This window comes from Microcebus murinus, chromosome 13, assembly GCF_040939455.1.
Source record: "Microcebus murinus isolate Inina chromosome 13, M.murinus_Inina_mat1.0, whole genome shotgun sequence".
Taxonomy (NCBI): domain Eukaryota; kingdom Metazoa; phylum Chordata; class Mammalia; order Primates; family Cheirogaleidae; genus Microcebus; species Microcebus murinus.
Genome location: NC_134116.1, coordinates 82016535 through 82038217, shown reverse-complemented (window position 1 = coordinate 82038217; position 21683 = coordinate 82016535). Strand labels below are relative to the sequence as shown.

The 21683-nt window shown below is 48.5% G+C and overlaps 1 protein-coding gene across 1 annotated transcript; it reads right to left on the bottom strand.

Moving 5' to 3' along the window:
* Positions 1 to 1308: 1308 nt before the first annotated feature.
* Positions 1309 to 15408, bottom strand: PRSS38 (serine protease 38). The gene is made up of 5 exons (XM_076009641.1): positions 15185 to 15408; positions 14884 to 15046; positions 13147 to 13424; positions 2107 to 2249; positions 1309 to 1797 (listed from the first exon to the last, which is right to left on the bottom strand). The coding sequence occupies exons 1-5, from the start codon at positions 15297 to 15299 to the stop codon at positions 1543 to 1545; spliced, it is 954 nt and encodes a 317-aa protein (XP_075865756.1). The 5' UTR covers positions 15300 to 15408; the 3' UTR covers positions 1309 to 1542.
* Between the last annotated feature and the right edge of the window lie 6275 nt (positions 15409 to 21683).

Genomic DNA, 21683 nt, shown 5'->3' with positions numbered 1-21683 from the left:
AACAGGGGAGACAAAAACAAGATCGGTAGGGGGAATTTCAGACTCTGATACCATAGCTACAGCAAACAGTAAACACGGCCTAACTGCGAGCCAGATAAACATAAAACCTCACCCTACGCTGAGGCCTGTTCACCTCAGTTCCTCTGAGCTAATACACCAGGTCTGGCTTTAAACAAAAAAATTACATGATATTAACTGATCAACACCTAAGTGCACATATAGTAGTCAAATTCATTGGGTGTCGGGCAGATGGGAGGGGGAGGAGGGGATGGGTATATTCACACCTAATGGTGCAGTGCCCACCGTCTGGGGGATGGACACGCTTGAAGCTCTGACTCGGGTGGGGCAAGGGCAATATATGTAGCCTAAACATTTGTACCCCGTCATATGCTGAAATAAAATTTTTTTTGTCTTTTAAATTCAAGGCATGCAAAAACAAAACCAAAAAACCAACACCTCCCCCCCCCGCCCCAACCAACCAAACCCAATCAAACAAAACAAAAATAACCACACAGTCTGCAGAGACAGCTCAGATGTGGCAGATGCTTTGCAGTCATACTAGGAATTCGCAGTGATTGCGATCAACGTGCTAAGAGGAGGGCCGCAGACCAGAGGAGACGGGCCACGCACGCAGAGCGAATCTAGAAGATGCCAGACGTCGAAAGCTCCCTCGCAGAAACGGAGAACTCCGGACGCCGCGCGAGCAGCCCGGACACCGCGGAGGGAAGAACAGGGGGAGCTCTCGATAGAAACTTCCAGAATTGAGAAGCAAAGAGGAAAAAGAACGCAAAAGCGGGAGAGAGCATCCGATAACTTCTGGGACAATGAGGAAAGGTCTAACGGGAACACCAGAAGGAGAAGGAACAGACAGAAGAGCAGAAGAAATATTTGAAGTGATAACGGCTGGACATGTCCCCAGATTACAGATGCGAAACCAGGGATCCAGGGAGCTCAGGGAACACCAAGAAGGACACGTCCTAGAAAACCTACACCTGGACACGTCCCGTTCAACCCAAAGAAGTTCAAAGGCAAAGAGAGACATCTTGACAGAAGCCAGTGAGGGAAAGGCCACCTCTCCTACGGCCTGGGCTTCGGTCTCGGCGCAGGGACGCAGGGTGGCGGGGCCTGCTCTCCCTGCCCAGATCCTGTCTCAAGGGGAACTGTCTGAGCTGAGGGGCCGGGGTTGGCACCAGAGTCCGCCCGTCGGCGCCAGCTCCTGGTGCGGCCCGTGCGGGTCCTTGTCCCGGGTGCGGGAGGGAAGCCGGCGAGTCCGGGCGGAGAGACGGTGCACGCAGGGTTCTGCCAGGCTTGCTTTGTGAACGTTTAATGATCTGGCCAAATCGCAGCTGCCCTCCCGGCCCGAACTCTTGGCCTTCCTCGGGCGTCACCTCGCCCTCCGGGAGCTCGGCCCTTCCCGGACTCAGGCGGGTGGCCCTCCCCGGGGCCAGGCCGGGGCCCGAGGCGGGTGCCGGCACTCGGGGCAGCACTGGGCCGGGCAGAGTGTGCCGCCCCTGGGGGTGCCGGGAGGGGGTGTCCCGGCCCTCACAACACTGGCGGGCCGGCCAGCGTGGCCACAAGGACAGTGAGGGTGGCCCCCAGAGCTGGGGACAGGGAGGGTACGGGCTGACGAGGAAGGGGTGTCATTTTCACAACCTCAGATATCCAATTGGCAAAGTAGGACACTCGGGCATACACTGCAGGGTACAGAGGGTTGGCGCAGCCGCGGCCCCAGCTCACGACTCCAATCTGCAACCAGGTGTGGTTGAATTCACAGACCAGTGGGCCCCCAGAGTCCCCCTGGAAAGGAAGAGGGGGTCTTCTGTGAACTTGGGAGTCCAGGCCCTGCTGCATGGGGGTGGGCCAGTGCTCCCCACTCACACAGCCTTCTCCCTGGCTGCAGCATGGCCCAGAGCCACAGGGCGAGGGCTGCTGCAGGTGTGCGGCAGGTGTGGGGCAGGTGTGAGGCAGGTGTGTGGCAGGTGTGTGGCATCCATGCCTCCTCCTGCAGCAGCACAGGTTCAGCTGCAAGGCCCCTGCCCACAGCCCGCACCTGAGTCGCCTGGGCTGGGCACCCCTGGCCTCTCTCACCCATCTGTTGGGGCACACCTCACATGCAGTCTTTGAATTCAAGATGTCCCCGGCACACAGCATGCTCGGCAGGATGAAGGATGGGTGGCCGTAGAGGAACTGGCACAAGTTCATCGGGATCAGAGGGATCTGGACCTCCTGCAGCTCGTCCGAGGAGGCGCCTGCACGGAGGAGGGTCCAGGTGAGGGCTGCTCGCCTGAGCTCGGGAGGACCAGCTCTGGGGACAGCGGGGGGGGGGGGCCTACGGGAGGAGCCCAGTAACTCAGGGGAAGCGCCGGACCACACACAGGGAAGAGCCCAGGCTGGGACACTGGGACTGTGACATTGAGAGTAGGACACGCAGGATGCCTAGAGGACTTTGGAGCCGTCTGGGGTCCCACCCCCTCCCGGCAAGGGAACCCCACAGATGCGGTCTCCCCGGTGGCTCTTCTGTTCTCACAAGAAACACTGCAGGTGGAGCAGGTCCACAGGTGAGCCCCTTTGGTGGTGAGGGGCACGGCCAGCTGCCCCCCGGGGCACCTACAACAGCACGGCCTGCTTTGCTTCTCCCAGATTAAGCAGAAGCCTCCAGCCACTGGGGAAGGGCACCACATACTGCTGTCCCCAGGGCCTGGCGTGAGCCCACGGTCTCTGGAGGAGGGGTATAAACAAAGCCCCATGTCCCTGGGGAAGCCTCTTGGGCCCAAGAACCCACACCAGTGAAAAGCACAGGCAGTGTGGGTGGGCGGTGGCAACGTTAGGATTCTCTTGAGAGCCACCACAGGTATGAGCAGTTTTCCCCCCCGCAGGCTGAGCACGCGTGTGCCACAGGCATACACAGGATGTTGAAAGCCAGAGGGCAGAGCAGGACCCAGAGAAACTCCAGGCTGCACACTAAGTGCACAGTAACTGCAGCCGCCTCTAGAGGAATCCAGAGCCTGTGGTCCAATGAAGGTAACAGCAGCAACAATTAGACCAACACCTAGCTCAAGGACTCACTAGACTGACTCCACTCCACCCCATCCTCATTCATGGCTCGGAAGAAGAGGAATATCTGGTTTTGGGTGCAGAGTTTTGTGTCTTAAATATTGTTCTATGATATCTGGCATTCAACCAAAAACAAGCACACATACACACACAAAATGGGGGGGGGGGCAAAAACAGAACACCAGACCCATTGTTAAGAGATAAAACATTGTACAAAATCAGATCCACAGATGACCCAGATACTGCAAGTATCTGACAGGGACTTTACAACAGCTGTGACGGATATGTTAAAGGAATTATTGGAAAGTGAACAACATGCATGGACAAATGAAGAAGTTAAGCAGAAAAATGCAAACTAGAAAAGAAAAGAATCAATTGGAAATGTTTGAAATAAAAACATAGTATCAGGGAAGAAAAATTCCTTTGATGGGGTTATCAGCAGACTGGGCATAGCTGAGGGAAAAAAAAAATCAGTGACCTTGAAGAGAGGTCAATGGAAATTACCCAAACTGAAACACAAAGGGGAAAAGGGTGGTGCAAGAGGAGTGGGGAGGAGCAGAAGAAAGCCAAGGTTGGGAAACAAAAGCAAACAACATAACGTGCGTGGAGTTAGTCCCAGAGGGAGAAGAGAGAGAGCACAGGACAATAAATATGGGAAGACATAATGGCCAAGAAATCTCCAAAATTAAAGGCAACCACAGATGCAAGAAGTTCAGAGAACCCCAATCTAGAATAAAACAAACACACACCCCAAAAACATTATTGTCAAATGGCTGAGAAACAGAGTTGAGCAGGAATCTTGAAGGCTGCCACGGAGGGGTAAAGTATTACTTCCAGAGGACCAAGGATAAGAGTTACAACAGGCTTCTTATCAAAAACTAGGCAGCTCAGAAGAAAATGGAGCAACCTCTTGCAAAACAAGACCAGAAAACTGTTAACACAGAATTCTGTATTTAGTAAAATTGTCTTTCAGAATTGAAGGTGGAATAAAAACTACTTCTGATAGACAAATCTGCAACTGTTATTCATTGCTGATGAAAGCATAACATGGTACCCTCAATTTGCAAAATTATTTGCAGCTCTCCAAAAGTGCATGACCAAGTAATTCCATTGTTATGCATGTACTCAAGAACAATGAAAGCACATCTGCACAAAAAAGGAAAAGAATGTTCAGAAAAGCGTTATCTGCAATTGCCTAAAACCAAAACAACTCAAATGTCCATCAACAGAAAAATGGATAAGCCAAAACAACTCAAATGTCCATCAACAGAAAAATGGATAAACCAAAACAACTCAAATGTCCATCAACAGAAAAATGGATAAACAAACTTTGGTATATTCATGCTACTAACTAACTATTCCTCAAGAATAAATAAAAAGGAATTAGTGACACATAAAAACACAAATCAATCTTACAGACTATAGTGAGCAAAAGGTACAAGTCATGGTAGTACATACTGTATTATTTCATTTATATGAAGTTCAAAAGCATAAGCCTCATTAACGGGAACAGAAATTAGGGCAATAGTTGCCTTGGAAGAAAAGGATGACTGTTAAAACAGTGGGAGAAAATATTCTGAGATGATGAAAATGTTCTATGTCTTATTTTTTGTAGAGGCAAAGTTTCACTATATTACCCAGGCTAGTCTTAAACTCCTGGCCTGGAGTGATTCTCCCAACTCAGCCTCTGGAGTAGCTGGGATTATAGGTGTGAGCCACCATGCCTGGCTTGAAAATGTTCTATGTCTTCTTCTTCTTCTTTTTTTTTCCTTGAGACAAGAGTCTTGCTCTGTTGCCCTGATATGCAGTGGTGTCATCACAGCTCACAGCAACTCCAAACTCCTGGGCTCAAGTGATCCTCCTGCCTCAGCCTCCTGAGTGGCCGGGACCACAGGGAAGCACCACCATGTCCGGCTAAATTTTTTTATTTTTAGTAGAGATGGGATCTCGCTCTTGCTCAGGCTGGTCTCAAACTCCTGAGCTCAAGTGATCCTGCCCACCTCGACCTCCCAGTGTGCTGGGATTACAGCTGTGAGCCACCACGCCTGGCCTATTCTATGTCTTGATTTGAGTTTGGTCTCAAGATACTTACATCAAAAACCAATTCTAAAAAGTTAAAACAAATAAAAGAAGGCGGAGAGAACATTCAATGAAGAGTTCAGTGAGTAGGAGACAGGACAGTTTAGTGAGTTGTGTGTCACGTGGAGTTTTTTTGTTTTTTAATTTTCAAAGGTTTGCAGGGTATGGGAGAATGGGAAAAGAGCGAAAATCAAAGAGGAAATACATATCGTCGTGGAACTGGATGGTATGTAATGTTTTCCCAGTGACCTAAATAAAGATGGGGGCTACTTCCAGTTCTTTTTGGTTTCTGGCCTAGACAGGGGCACTGTGAAATGGGATTACGTGGCCCCAGGATCTATTCGGGGCGCTGCTGACGCAGAATGTGCTGCATCAGGCAGAGACAACTTTCTTGCTGAGCTCTGCCAAGGCAAGGCCGTGACCGTGTGGGCGCGTCTTGTGCAGAGGGCGGGGCGATCCCTAGTCGCAGGGTTTGAGAGAGGAGGCTGCCAGGGCAGCCCCGGCGAGAGGGCGCAGCTGCTGCTCCCCAGGCAAGGCTGGAGCTTTCCCAGTCTGCGGGCCTCGGTTCCTGACGGGCAGCGGATTCCTATGCAAAGGGGGTCCGTGCACATGCCACGAATCGCCTGCACCCGTGTGTGGCAAGTCCCCGCAGGCGCGGAGAGACGGGCCCGGCGGGGCGGGACCACAGGGGCAGACGGACACGCTGCTGCCCGTGCCCTGCTCTCCCCGTGGGAGTGGCGTGCCCCTGGGCGTTATTACAGACGCGTGTGAACCGTGTCACCCCAAGCAAGCAAACAGTGAAAGGGGAGCACGCAGGAGCTAACCAAGACGGCGGTTTTGGAGCTGAGCATTAGAATGGATCCAGTTCTGTGAGCCCGAGGGCGAGAGAGAGAGAGACAGACAGACAGACAGAGAGACGGACCCCAGGCAAGGGAAGTGGCATCCCGTGTCTCAGGAGGGAGCGAGCTCTGGGCCGCGTTTGGGGAAATGTCTCCTGAAACGAGAGAGCCTGGAGGAAGGGCTATGCCCCGGGCCTGCGGAGACGGCTGGCACGCCCGCCCCGGCCCTGCCCGCACCCCTGCGGAGCGGACGTGGGCGCCAAGCGTGAGATCGGACCCGAAACGGGTGCTGCTGCTGGGATGCAAGTGGCCCTGGCTTCAGGTGGATTGAATCTTCCTCGATGTGGCTAAAAATAAAAGACTACTGGAAAACGTGGTCTCAAGCATTGCTGACTTTGAAGCAGCCACTGTCAACATCACACGCAGGAGGAAAACGTGGCGCGGCCGCACAAGAGGCTGCCGAGAAGACGGAGCTGCACCGAGAGCAGCGTCCGCGTCGCATGCTGGGCGGCAAGACGCGAATTCAGGGGACGTGAACCGTGCTGGGGGGATTCAAGCAGAGGTTTGCAAAAGGGCTTATGTTTTTTTGTTGTTTTTTTTTTGAGACAGAGTCTCGCTTTGTTGCCCAGGCTAGAGTGAGTGCCGTGGCATCAGCCTAGCTCACAGCAACCTCAAACTCCTGGGCTCAAGCGATCCTCCTGCCTCAGCCTCCCAAGTAGCTGGGACTACAGGCATGTGCCACCATGCCCGGCTAATTTTTTCCTCTCTCTCTATATATATTAGTTGGCCAATTAAGTTCTTTCTATTTATACTAGAGACGGGGTCTCGCTCTTGCTCAGGCTGGTTTCGAACTCCTGACCTCGAGCAATCCTCCCGCCTCGGCCTCCCAGAGCGCTAGGATTACAGGCCTGAGCCACCGCGCCCGGCCGGAAAAGGGCTTATGTTTCTCGCTCTTCCCTGGACAGGGTCCAGCCAGCCGGGCTCGGCCCCCCCGGCCACAGACGCAGAAACGCTATCCAGGAGTTGGAGCTTCTGTTAAAGTCGCAGAAACGCGGCCTCGGTGTGGGGAGCTGGTGGGGGGCGGGGGGAGCCCCGACAAGTGGGATCTGAGGAGAGGAAGAGAAAACTGACCTAGGAGTCTGGGAAGACGCCGGCCTGTGTTCCGAAGTGGCAGAACTGTCGCTGATGGTGACTTGGAAGGTGGAAAATGTGCTTGGTGAACTTGAGAACCCTGAAAAGGTGACTTCCAGGCCGAAGTACGGAAGTCCGGGGGTTGCTGCTGGCCGGGGCAAACTTTGCACCACAAAAGGGAGCTGAGCTCAGAAGATGCCGGCTTTCACGCCGGGTCAGAGGGAATCGGCACAGGAGGGCGAGCAGACTGTACACGGCACACGGTGACCGTCTCAGCCCTCGAGGGGCCGGCGGTCTCTGCAGCAGCTGCTGCTCGCCTCGGCCAGGGACAGTGTGCACATACATGGGCACACGCGTGTTCAAAGAAAAATTTATGGACACTGAATTTTGTGCAGTTTTCATGTTTTGTGAAATATTATTCTTTGGCACTTTTTTTCCCCCTCAACCATTTAAAAGTGTAGAAACCACCCTAAGCTTGCAGGTCATCCAAAAACAGGCAATGGACTGGATCTGGCCTGCTGTCTATAATTCGCTGAGCCCTGTAATAAACGGAGTGGGGTTTGCTGAGTCGCAAAGTCAGATTGCTTCTGTTCTCACGTCTTTCCAGCTAGCAAGATATTCTCAAGATAAAACGAAGCCTGGGAGCAGAAAGAAAATCGCATGAGACGTAGCCTCAGAATAAGGATTAACTGAGGTCGTGGCTGTTGGCCCCTCCCTCAAGTCCGTGAAGAAATTAAGAGGGTGCCTCGTGGACGGTCCCCATGAGGGACTCCAGATGTGCCCACGTGCCTGCCACCCCAGGGCAGTCTAACACACCCAAAGAGGCAGTGACGAAGTTTAGAAAGTGCATATCTAAAAAAAAAAAAACCCAAAAAACAAAACAAAAAAGGTGGGTGTGGTAGCCGCTCAGAAAGTTGTGTAAAGATCCGTCCTTGCAAAGTGACACCAGCCTGAACCTCCACGCAGAGAGACATTTGCAATGATTACAAATATCCTATTGTAATCCCTACAGCACGGTGGCTCACACCTGTCATCCTAGCACTCTGGGAGGCTGAGGCAGGTGGATTGCTCAAGGTCAGGAGTTTGAAACCAGCCTGAGCAAGAGCAAGACCCCGTCTCTACTAAAAATAGAAAGAAACGAATCGGCCAACTAAAAATAAATAGAAAAAATTAGCCGGGCATGGTGGCGCATGCCTGTAGTCCCAGCTACTTGGGAGGCTGAGGCAGGAGGATTGCTTGAGCCCAGGAGTTGGAGGTTGCTGTGAGCTAGGCTGATGCCACAGCACTCACTCTAGCCTGGGCAACAGAGTGAGACTCTGTCTCAAAAAGAAAGAAAGAAAGAAAATGCTCAAAGAAAAAACCCTTCAGACATGAATTCTGTATGCAACAAAACTATCTCTCAAAAATGTAGGCAAAACACAAAGACATTCCCAGGTAAACAAAAACTGAGAAAAATTTGGCTTACCTTTCATGAGATATTAAAGGAATCTTTCAAGCTGAAAGGAAATGACACCAGATGCTACTTTAATAGGAATAAATGGAGAGCATCAGAAATCAATGCATCAAAATACTTCCCCCTTTTCTTCTCTCAATCTCTTTTAAAAACTAGGTTGTATAAAACAATAATCATAACTATAGTCTGGGGTTTTTATTGTATGAGCAGCACTGTATCTGACACTATTAGCCCAAGAGTCGGTGGAGCAATATGTAAATGAACTTGCTATATTTCACCAGAATTAAGTTAGTAAAATCTGAGTTGACTGTTATAAATGAAGTAATCCCTACAGCAACTGTTTAGGAAAAAAGTTTAAACATATAAAGATCAAGAGAAAAATTAAGATGGTATACCACCAAAAAGCACTTCCTTCACACAAAAGAAGGCGTGAACAGAAGAACAGAGGAAAGAAATTACATAGATATATAGAAGACATTTAGCAAAATGGCAAATTTAAATCCAATAATATCGGTCATTACATTAAATGTAAATGGACTAAATACTTCAACCAAAAGGCAGACACTTCCAGCCTGGATGTAAAGGGATCACCTAACTGTGCCTTGTCTACAAAAGATACACTTTAGAGCGCAAGTCACATAGAGGTTGAAAGTAAAAGGATGAAAAAAGGTATACTACCATGCAAACAGTAACTATAAGAAAGCCTAAGTGGCTAGATTAGTATCAGACAAAATAGACTTTAAAACAAGCAATATGACCAGGGACAAAGGGAGATATTTAAAAAAATGATAATGATAGAATCAATACATCACAAAGATACAATTATAAACACCTATGCAACCAGTCAGAGCCTGGAAATACATGAAGCAAAACCTGACACACTTGGAAGGAGAAATAAACAATTCACCAATCATAGTTAGAGAGATAAATATCCTATTTTAAATAATTGATTTTTAAAAAGACAGACAACCAGTAAGGATCTAGAAGACTTAAAAACATTATCAGTCAACTCAACCTGTGATTTATGAAAAATCCCACACCATTGACAAGACACACATTCTTTTCAAACACACATGGAACATCCTCCAGGACAGAGCGAATGCTAGGCCATAATACATGTCTCAGTAAGTTCAAGAAATATAAAATTCCAAGTATTTTCTCCGAGCACAATGGAATTAAAGTTGAAATTAACAAAAGAAATTTGGGAATTCACCAAATACTTAAAATTAAATAACAAACTTTAAAGAAAAATTATGAAGGAAATTAGATAATGCCTTGAACCAAATGAAAACAAAAACATAGTATGTCGAAATGTGTGGAATACACTTACAACAGTACATAGAGGGGAATTTACAGCATTAAATGCTTATATTAGAAGCAGAAAGGTCACAAGCCTCTCTAAGCTTCAGCCTTAGGAAATTATGAAAAAAAAAAAGACAACTCAACTCAAAGCAATCAGAAGAAAGGAAATAAGAAAAAGCAGAGTGGAAATCAAGGAAATAGACAACAGAAAAGCAATACGGAAAATCAATGACCAAAAGTCAGTCTTGGAAAAGACAACTAAAATTGATAAACCTTTAGTTATAATGACCAAGATGAAAAGAAAGAAGACAAAAATTACCAAAGTTAGGAAAGAAAGAAAAATATGACTACTAGCCCTTTAAAAATTAAACAGATTATGAAACTATTATGAACAACTGTGTGCTATCAAATTAGACACTTTAAACTCAAGAAGAAATAGAAATCTGAATAGACCTGTACAAAAAGAGTAAAAAGAAAATATTAATAATAAATAAATTGAATAAATAATAAAAAAAATCTTTCCACAAAGAAAAGGCCAAGCCCAGGTAGCTTCACTAGTGAATTCTATCAAATATTTAAGGGAGAAACAGCATTACTACAAAAACAAATATTACTCTGATACCAGAATCAGACAAAACTATAACAAGAAAAATACAGCCAATATAACTCATAAATATAGATGCAAAAACTTTAACAAGTGTGAGCAAACTATTTCCAGCAACCTATAAAAAGTATTATACACAATGACCAGGAAGGATTAATTATAGGAATGCAAAGTTGGCTCAACATCCAAAAAACAATCAAGGTAACACACTGTATTAATAAAGTAAAAGTTAAAAAGCTATGGGAGGCCAGGCACAGTGGCTCCCATCTGTAATCCCAGCATGTTGGGAGGCCGAGGTGGGAGGATCACTTGAGGCCAGGGGTTTGAGACCAACCTGGGCAACATAGTGAGACCCCCATCTCTACAAAAAATAAAAAGAATTAGCCAGGCATGGTGGTGTGTGCCTGTAGTCCCAGCTACTCAGGAGACTGAAGTGGGAGGATTGCTTGAGCCCAGGAGTGGGAGGCTGCAGTGGGCTATGATCATACCGCTGCACTCCAGCCTGGGCAACAGAGTAAGATCTTGTCTTGAAAAAAAAAAAAAAAAGCCACATGAACATCTCAATAGATGCAGAAAAAGCATTAGAAAAAAAAAATCCATGTCTTATTTATGATAAAGACTCTCAAAAAACCAGGAACAAAGGAAAGCTTTCTCATCTGTTAAAGAGTACCCACGAAAAACCCACAGCTAATATCATTCTTGATGGTGAAAGACTGTTTTCTCCCACTAAGATAAGGAACCAGGCAAGGACACCCACTATTACCACTTATATCGAACACTGCAGTGGAGGCCGTAGCCAGTATAATGAAGCAAGACAGAGAAAGGCAACCAGAAATGGAATTAAGAAAATCCCATTCACAATAGGTCCAAAAATAATAAAATAGGAATAAACTTAACAGAAGATGTATAAGACCTGCACAACCAAATACTGCAACATATTGCTGAAATTAAGATCTACATAAAAAAAGACATATCCCATATTCATGGATTGGATGAGCCAATGTTGTTAAGATTCCCAAAATTGGCCTGTAGATTTAATGCCATCCTGATAACAGTCCCAGAAGGCGAGAAAAATAGCAAGAGTCGGAGCCTCAACCTCTTGTTCCCCCACGGAAACACTGAAAACCAAGCAGACACTGTCAGAAGCAGCTTTCTCAGAACTCTGGAAAATGGTTAAAGGCTCATAGCAACCATTGGAATGCCGACTCGAAAAAAGACAACTTCAAGATGGAAGAAAAGCTTTGTGGCGTCTTCGCTTGTTCTCTGCACAGCGCAGCATCGCCTTGAAGAGGGAGACCCTATTTCCAGGGCAGAGCACTGGGCTCGGGTTCCAGAAGGAGCGGGGTAGACCTTATGTGCAAATTACTGTGCATGTCCGTCCTCACTTGTCTTGGGGAGCTCCCTGCAGGACTGACACAAGCCACTCGCCTCCGTTTTGCCCAACTCGGAAGTCAGGCTGGAAAAGTGGTGGGCACCGCTCAGAACCTGTGCAAGCCAGGGCGATAGATTACAGGCAGAACACACAACAGGCTGCCTAAGGCCCAGCAGCAAGAGCTGGGGACAGTCTCTTAGGGAAGGGAGGACACTCAAGAGCACCCCTGTTCTTGGGGGAATTTCGAGGACCATGCACATGCCCAGGGTAGGACACGTGCTCAGAAGAGAACCTGAGAAGACCCCAGCTTGCACCTCAGACCGACCAATCCAGGCTCATGTAAGCCTGACTAGCTGCTGAAGAAGTGCCTAGGCACGGAGCCAATCTGGAAAGTCTGCAAGAGGAGGTTTTTGGGCTGGTTGGTTTTGAGCTCAAGGGCCTTTCACACGAAATACCTATTCTTGGCACCGACAGATTAAAAGAACAAAACTATATGACCCTCTCAAGAGTTGCTACCAGTGCTTCCATAAAATCTATACTGATTTATAAATTTTTAAATAATTCAGTAAACCACCTATAAAGGGTAACTTTCTTAACCTGTTGTAATTATATTTCAACCTGAAACCTCCAGGCCAGGACACAACTTAATAGGAAGCCATTAGAAGCATTTCCAATACAATCAAATACAAGAAAACGAAAGCTAGCATCATTCCAACCACTGCAAGAAGACAAGAAAAATAAAAGACAAAATATGGGGAAAGAAAGAAGTCATAAAACAGTCTTTATTTGAAGAAAATATGATCTTTGATCTAGAACCATCAAAATAATCATTTGACAAACTATTGAAAACGAGTTCTGTAAGATGGCTAGATGCGAGATCATGTGCAGAAATAAACAGTGGTGACTGATTAACAAATGCAACTTAAAAAAATCTCTTTTGAATGGCCCTAAATATTCTCAAGTGCCCAGGTATAAACCTAGAAAGAAAACACAGGCCTTTAAGGGGACAAGTACATTAACTAATTTTTTTTCAATAGGCTAAAAGATTTCTAAATTGAATTTAAAATTTTACGAATAACTATGCTTATAAACTTGTGTTCTTGAAGTACTGCTTTCCAATTTCACACTCAAAGTAGCGGTCATCATTTTTCTGCATACAACAGAGCCAGTCTGGGATAAAACAAAAAGTCCACATTGACAGACAAAAACAACGTTGATTGATCCACATTGATCCACCGTTGATCCACATCCCCACCGGTCCACAAACCGCAATAAAGGAATCGCCCCCCTGCCCTTTGGCTTTGTTCCTTACCGTCCCGTGAGACCATCCCCCATCCGGTGACCCAACAATTAAGTGAAAGTCCGGTGAGGTTCATTTCTGGAGGTGAGAGGCAGACGGGGAGCACGAAGTCAGAGAACACGATGGGGGACTTCAGCTGCACCAGGGCCACGTCGCCTCCGATGGGGTGCTGCAACTGGTACGTGGGGTGCCGGATCACTTTGTTCACCTCGAACCACTGGGTGTGGCTGCCGGCTACCTTGAGGTTCACGAGGCCCACGTACATGTCCAAAGCATTAACGCTTTTGCCCCTGCAGGGGCCAGAACAAAGGCACAATGCCTGCAGCTCCCCCGGCACCAGCGCACCGGCCCTGGGGGGGCCCGGGGGAGGGGCCGCCTGGGCTCAAAGCCAGTCCCCCGCTGGAAGCACAGTGGGGGCTTACCTGGCCATCAGGCAGAACTGCCCCCAAAGGAGGCTTGCCTGGGGCCCATGGAGGCTCCAGAGACCAACGGGCTCCAGCAGCCCGGCAGGTGGGACTCTCTCTCTCTCTCACCCAGGACACCTGGCAAGGGCAGATGGCCACAGGGGAGCGGAGCCTCTGGGCGCAGGGCAGCTGCGGGGGGGGGGGGGGCGGCTGTGCGTTTCTGGACGGGCCCTGTGCTTGGGGACCAGCCTCGCGCGCGGGGACCAGACCGTGCACGGGGCAGCCGCCGTGAATGAGGCTGTGCGTGCGCATGGGGACAGCCTGTGAGCTCGGGGGGTGGCCTCGCGCGCGGGGAGCGGGTGGCGCGTTGGGGGGCCGGGCTGGCACTCGGGAGCCGGGCCGAGCTCTGGGGGGCGGCCTCGCGCGCGGGGAGCGGGCGGTGCGTTGGGGGGCCAGGCTGGCACTCGGGAGCCGGGCCGAGCTCTGGGGGGCGGCCTCGGCCTCGCGCGCGGGGAGCGGGCGGTGCGTTGGGGGGCCAGGCTGGCACTCGGGAGCCCGGACGAGCTCTGGGGGGCGGCCTCGCGCGCGGGGAGCGGGTGGCGCGTTGGGGGGCCAGGCTGGCACTCGGGAGCCCGGACGAGCTCTGGGGGGCGGCCTCGCGCGCGGGGAGCGGGCGGCGCGTTGGGGGACCAGGCTGGCACTCGGGAGCCCGGACGAGCTCTGGGGGGCGGCCTCGCGCGCGGGGAGCGGGTGGCGCGTTGGGGGGCCGGGCTGGCACTCGGGAGCCGGGCCGAGCTCTGGGGGGCGGCCTCGCGCGCGGGGAGCGGGCGGCGCGTTGGGGGGCCAGGCTGGCACTCGGGAGCCCGGACGAGCTCTGGGGGGACCAGCCTCGCGCGCGGGGAGCGGGTGGCGCGTTGGGGGGCCAGGCTGGCACTCGGGAGCCCGGACGAGCTCTGGGGGGCGGCCTCGGCCTCGCGCGCGGGGAGCGGGCGGCACGTTGGGGGGCCGGGCTGGTACTTAGAGGCCGGGCCGAGCTCTGGGGGGACCAGCCTCGCGCGCGGGGAGCGGGCGGCGCGTTGGGGGGCCGGGCTGGCACTTGGGAGCAGGGCCGAGCTCTGGGGGGCGGCCTGGCGCGCGGGGAGCGGGCGGCGCGTTGGGGGGCCGGGCTGGCACTTGGGAGCAGGGCCGAGCTCTGGGGGGCGGCCTCGCGCGCGGGGAGCGGGCGGCGCGTTGGGGGGCCGGGCTGGCACTTGGGAGCAGGGCCGAGCTCTGGGGGGCGGCCTGGCGCGCGGGGAGCGGGCGGCGCGCGCGGGACCGTCGGGGCGCCCCGTCCGGCCCCCCTCACCGGTCGAAGCAGTGCGCAGCCGACAGCACCCAGTACTCGTTGATGATGGAGCCGCCGCAGACGTGTAAGCCGAAGTAGTGCACGCTGACCTGCCACGGCCACTTCTTCTCGGCGGCCGGGGCGCCGCCCATGACCCTCCCTTCCGCGGCACGCCGGCCACAGGCTGCGGGAGAGGACGGGCGAGGGCTGGGGCCGCGGGGGAGGGGAGAGGGCTGGGGGAGGGGCGGGCAGGGGACGGGGAGGGCCCAGCTGGGGGCCCGAGGGCGCCGTCCCCACCGAGGCGAAGGGCCCCAGGGCCTACCCGTGTTGCCACTCAGGGAGATCCACTTGCTCTCGGGGTGCCCGTCGGCCGCAGCAGCGAGCCGAGTGGGGGTCCCCGCGAGCAGCAGCAGCAGCAAGCCCAGGGCAAAGGCCATGAGGCCGGAGTCCGTGCCCCCAGCACGTGACGCAGGACCGCGCCCCCAGCCTGCGCGGGCAGCATCTCCGGGGCATGTGACTGCGCCCCCAGCAGGTGACTGTGCCCCGTCACGTGACAATGCCCCAGGACGTGAGTGCGCCCCCAGCAGGTGACTCCCCTCCCCGCACGCGACTGCGCCCAGCCGGGTCCCCCTAACCGCACCCGGGCGCGGGGCTGCGCCTGAATCCTGGACACATGACTGACACCAACAGGTGACAGCACGCCCTGAGGGACACATGACTGGCACCAACAGGTGACAGCACGCAGGTGAGGGCGCCTGAGCCGGACACGTGACGGCACCCAGGCGGGGCACAGCGCGGGGCAGCACCTGTGTCCCACCCCAGTGCCCCTAGGTTTGCGCAGTCGGGGTCCCATAGTCAGATCTGGACGCACTGGCCCCATCTGAGACTTCTGTGTCGTAAGTCGCGATGTTCTCGGCTTTCTGCGTGGCAGAAGTGATTCTTTTAGGTCAGTGACTATTTATTTACACAATCTTGCCGCCTAGCCGTCAAAAACCTTTTGATTAAGGTTTCATTTGCACACAGTAATATTCACTCCATTTTGCAAGTTTTGACAAATGCGTACAGTCCCAATGCCGCTACTAAAGTATGGAAAAGTTCCATAGGATGGCCTCACAACAGATGGGAAAATTATAAAACTTCATTTAGAGATGTTAAAAGAAAATGGAGAGATAGGAAGGCTAAATGTTATTAAATAGAAATACAGTTGTCTCCAATCAATCTATAAAATCAATGCAATTCCAGTCAAAACCCTGACATAAGTTTTTAATTAAAATTATTATTATTATTATTATTGAGACAGAGTCTCGCTCTGCTGCCCGGGCTAGAGTACTGTGGCATCACCCTAGCTCACAGCAACCTCAAACTCCTGGGCTCAAGCGATCCTCCTGCCTCAGCCTCCCAAGTAGCTGGGACTACAGGCATGCGCCACCATGCCCGGCTAATTTTTTCTATATATTTTTACTTGGCCAATTAAGTTCTTTCTATTTTTAGTAGAGATGGGCTCTTGCTTTTGCTCAGGGTGGTTTTGAACTCCTGACCTTGAGAAATCCTCCTGCCTCGGCCTCCCAGAGTGCTAGGATTACAGGCGTGAACCACCACACCTAGCCTAAAATTATTTTTAATTGGTCCTAATTATATTACATTTAGGGAGAACAATGGGATGTTTTGATACATGTATACAATGTGGAATCATTAAATCAAGCTAATTAACATATTTATCACCTCACTTAAGATTTTTGGTGGTGACATATTTGAAATTTACACTTTGTTATTTTTTTTTTTAATTTTTTTTTTTAAGACTAGTCAAGTGCAGTAGTGAGGATACACTTAGTTATTTTTAAATATACAATACATTTTCCTTGACTGTAGCCGCCCTGCTGAGCAATATGTCTCAAAACTTATTTCTCCAGTACGGCGGGAACTCTGCCCCTGGCAATTCCCCATCCTGTCTCCCCTCCCCCCAGCCTGTGTAACCACCATCCTATTCTCCACTTCTAGGAATTCAACTTTTTTTTAGATTTCACATATAAGTAATATCATGTGGTATTTGCCTTTTTGTGATTGGTTTATTTCACTTAGCATAATGTCCCCTAGATTTATCCATGTTGCCCCAAATGACAGAATTTCATTCTTTTTTAAGGCTGAGTAGCATTCCATTGTGTATTTATACCACTTTTTTTTTTTAACCTGTTTATTCGTTGATGGGCACTTAGGTTGATTCCAGATCTTGGCTATGGTGAATAGTGCTGCCATGAACGTGGGAGTGAAGATATCTCTTTGGCATCCTGATTTCATTTCTTCTGGATATATACCTAGAAATGGGATTGCTGGATCGCCTAGTAGTTCTATTTTTAGTTTTTTGAGGAAACTAATGGCAGTGCCAATTTACACTCCCACCAACAGTGTGCATGGTTCCCTCATCTCCCCTTCTTTGCCAACAAACTTTATCTTTCATCTTTTTTTGTAAAAGCCATTCTGACAGGCGTGAGGTGGCACTCATTGTGGTTTTAATTTGCATTTCCCTAGTGATTATTGCCGCCGAGAATTTTTTCATAAAGCTGTTGGCCATTTGTGTGTCTTCCTTTGAGACGCATTTGTTCAGGTCCTTTGTTCGTTTTTAAATTGGGTGGGTGGTTTTCTTGCTGTTGAGTTCCTTATATATTTTGAATATTAACCCCTTATTAGATGTATGATTTGCAAATATTTTTTCCCACTCTGTGAGTTATCTCTTCCCTTTGTTAATTGTTAATTAGTTAATTAATTAATTTGCTTTTTGTAAAAGCTTTTTAGTTTGATGCAATTTCGTTTGTCTACTTTTGCTTTTGTTGCCTGAGCTTTTGGAGTTGTATCCAAAAAATCCTTGGCCAGGCCAATGTCATGGAGCTTTTCTCCTGCGTTTTCTTCTGGTAATTTTATAGTTTCAGGTCTTATGTTTAAGTCTTTAATCCATTTGGAGTTGAGTTTCGTGCATGGTGTAAGATAAGGGTCTAATTTTATTTTTCTGCATGTGGATAACCAGTCTTCCCAGCACCATTTATTGAGTAGACTGTTTTCTCCCCATTGTGTGTTCTTACCACCTTTGTCAAGAATCAATTGACTATAAATGCATGGGTTTATTTTGTATCTCTTAATAATTTATTGCACAGTTGTTTTTAATAGTTCATATTTTAACTCTCATAGCAAAGATTAAATTGCATTACATGCCACCCTTCCAATAGTAGAGAATTCTGAATATGACCATATATTCCTTATACTATTACGTTTTTTACTCTCATGCTTTATGTTATTAATTAGCAGCCTTTTGTTTCAGCTTAAAGAACTTCCTTTTGCAATTCCTGTAGAATGGGCCGAGTGGCGATAAATTCCTTTAGCTTTTGTTTGGGGAAGTTTTTTATTTCTTCATTTTTTTATATTTCCCTCATGTCTGAAATATAGCTTTGCTGGGTATGGTATTCTTTGCTAGTGGGTTTTTTCCTTTAGCACTTTGAATATACATCCCACTCTCTCATGGCTTGCAGGGTTTCTGATAAGAAAATCATTGATAGCCATACTGGGACTCACTTAAACGTAGTATATTTCTTACCTCTTGCTGCTTTCAGTATTCTTTATCTTTTTTTTTTTGATAATTTGATTGTGAACTCTTAAATTAAATTTGATTAAAGATCTCTGAGCTTCCCGTACCTGGATGTTGCCATCTTTCCTCAGATTTGGAAAACATTCAGCCATTATTTCCTTAAATATGCTGTTTGTGCCTTTTTCTCTCTCTTCTTCAGGAACTCCCATTATTCATAATAGTGCCTCATAATTCTTGTAGGACTTATTTATTCTTTTTTCTTCTCTGACTGAATCATTTCAAATGTTCTAACTTCAAGTTCACTGATTCTTTCTTCTGATCAAGTGTGTTGTAGCTTTCTATTGAACTTTTTAGTTCAGTTATTGTATTCTTTATCTCTAGGATTTCTATTTATTTGTTATTGCTTCTATTCCTTTGCCTGGAATAGTTTTTAAGTGCACACTGAAGGCTTATTTTAAAAGTTATAATTCATGTGGAAGGGTAAAAGTCCAAGAAGAATAAGGCAGATAAAATTTTCCTACAATATAGCAAATCTTATTGACACTATAGTAAATTTAATGGATAATGGAATTGTCCTAGTAATTCAGGATGCTATAACAAAATATAATAAAATGGGTGGCTAATAGACAACATTTGTTTGTCACAGCTCTGGAGGCTGGGAAATCTTCAGATTATGAGACTGATGCGCTGCTTACTGCGCTAAGGAGGCAGATAGAGGCTGGGAAATCTGAGGCCAGCATGCTTAGGTTTGATGAGAGCACTCTTTTAAGTTGCAGAATTCTATTATGTCTTCTCACTGTGATCTCACATGGTGGAAAGAGAGTGTGAGGGTTTTCAGGAGTCCCTTTAATAATGGCACTAATCCCATTCAAGGAGGCCCAATCACTTTCGGATGGTCCCACCTCTTAATACCATCAAACTGGGGGTAAGATCTCAACATGTGAATTTTGGGAGAACATATTCAGTCCAACAAGACTAGAGCTCAGAATTAGATCTCTCTACATATATGGAATTTAGATGCATAACTGAGGTGGCATGGGAGATCAGTGGGAATAGAAGAACTATTTAATAAATGGTTCTTAGAAAACTGGTTATCTCTATGAGGAAAAAAGAAAAAAGGAAACTGCTTCATACTTTATTCAAAAAGAAACTTAAATGACAAAACAGAACCCTTTAAAACTTTAGATTAAAATACAGATAGGTTTGCAAAAATGTCAAACAATGTCATAAGGGCCAGTTCTCCCAGTGAAGACAACTGAAAATTCATGACAAAGCATAAAAGCCATCTCCATAGAAGCAGGAAACATCTACAACCTGGTGAGGAATCACCAGAACCAGATGGAGGGAAGCAAGGAGGTCTAAGCATTGAAGGCTGTTTCTGTCCTTTCTGAAACAGCAGCTAAGTGACTTAGTGTCATTTTTGGCAGCCTTTGCCCATTAGGGAAACAAAAGTAGGAGTCCAGGATTCACCAAGGGTGTGGACCATGGTCAACCACACCTGCTCCGGGCTGAAAACAAGAAGGGCCACGTGCTGGGAGTGAGGGTGAGTGGACCAGGGGTGGCCAGCCCGTCAGCGGATGGCAGCCCAGCTTTGAGTAATCTTGGTGGCTCAGAAAATCTCAAACCCTGAATATGGCATAAGGTAACTCCAGATTGCCAGTGCCTCCACGTGCTCAGCAAAGCAAACAAAAATCCTCTTAGGGTGATGACGACATCACCCTTCCCCATAAATTACTAATAAAAACAAAATTTGAATACCTTTCCAGCACACAAGCAAAGAAGACCAGAAACGTGAGATACTATGCCATGACTGAGAACCAGCAGAAAAACAGACCTGAAGAAACCCAGACACTTGGGTTGTCGGCCAGAAACTGTAAAACGAATGCGCTTATTATGCTCCAGGGGATAAAACCAGGCTTGTAAATTTTTCAAAACAACTCAAAACTACACATTTGACAAAGGAGATTCCCCTGCCCTCCTAAAAAACCAAAAGAGAACTTCTAGAAATGAAAAACACAAAAATCAAAATTCATAACTCATCGAATGGCTTTTAAAACAGTTTAGACCCGGATGAAGAGAGAATTCAAGATCTAGAACACACCCAGGAGAAACTACTTAGAATGGGAAGAGAAGTCTGAATGCACTTTAGTGCTCTATGTATGCACATTTTTTTAAAAAAGAAAAAGTGCTATTTTTGCTTTGATTGCTTGAATAAAACAATAAAAATAACTTATGTTTCTGGCCAAGATACAGGAACAAGAGTCAGGCATGCCTCCCACCGGAAACAACCAAAATATAGAAAAGAAAAAATATAGGAAGTTGGTTTTCAAGACCTAAAGAGCAAGCAAAGAAAGATTGGGGTCCCTGAGAGCTGGGAAATAAGTGGAGGTGTCCCGTGACAGTCTCAGCTTCCAGGCCACACGCGGGACAGCGAACCCAGAGGGAGCGCCAGTGCGGCAGAGGCGAGAGTTCTCGGGACATGGCGTCAGGGCTGCACAGAGAGAGAACCCCGAGAAACAAATAGGGTCCCTCTCGGGCAGAGCAGCACAGCCATGTTTGAAACTTACCCCAGGAGAGATAAAGAATATCTCCAAAGAATTAAAAAGAACTGTACCCAGTGCTCACACCCAGGGCTGGGAAGAGTGCCCGTTCCTACTGGCCAGATACAGAAAGTTCTTAAGTCACAGGGCACTGGGTGGAGTGCTTATGAAGCTCTTGCCTAAGCAATGAGAAATAATTCACACCAGACTGAGCAGTGTGGCAAACCTGTAGCCTTGGGGCCACACGTGGGCCTCCAGCTCCCCAGGTGAGGCCCCTCGACTGGACCCAAACCTCACAGAACTCCTTTATTGAAAGGATTTGTTCTGGCCAGGCGCAGTGGCTCACACCTGTAATCTTAGCAGTCTGGGAGGCCGAGATGGGAGGATCGCTTTGGGAGGAGTGGTCACTAAAAGCTTAGTGGTCCTGAAGGAAACATCTCTTATCTCTCCAAGTCCCAGTGTCCCACGTGGAGATGGCACTGGGCTACGTCCAGGGCAAGCCCAAGGCGTTTATCCCTGTGTCCTCATGTCCCACCTGGTGATTATGCCGTCCTAACCCTTTTGAGTTTTTTCTCACACTTAAAAGAACCCAGTTGTGGTGTTGGATCACAGAAGTTGCTCAGAGAATCTGTTCTTTCTTTTTCTTTTCGAGACTGAGTCTCACTCTGTTGCCTGGGCTAGAGTGCTGTGGCGTCAGCCTACCTCAC

Coding starts and splice junctions, on each gene's coding strand:
- PRSS38 (XM_076009641.1), bottom strand. CDS start 15,299: ATGGCCTTTGCCCTGGGCTTGCTGCTGCTGCTGCTCGCGGGGACCCCC. Junction 2,250..13,146: donor GGGGATGGTCTCACGGGACG/GTAAGGAACAAA, acceptor TCCTCCGTGCAG/GCGCCTCCTCGGACGAGCTG. Junction 1,798..2,106: donor ATTCAAAGACTGCATGTGAG/GTGTGCCCCAAC, acceptor CTTCCTTTCCAG/GGGGACTCTGGGGGCCCACT.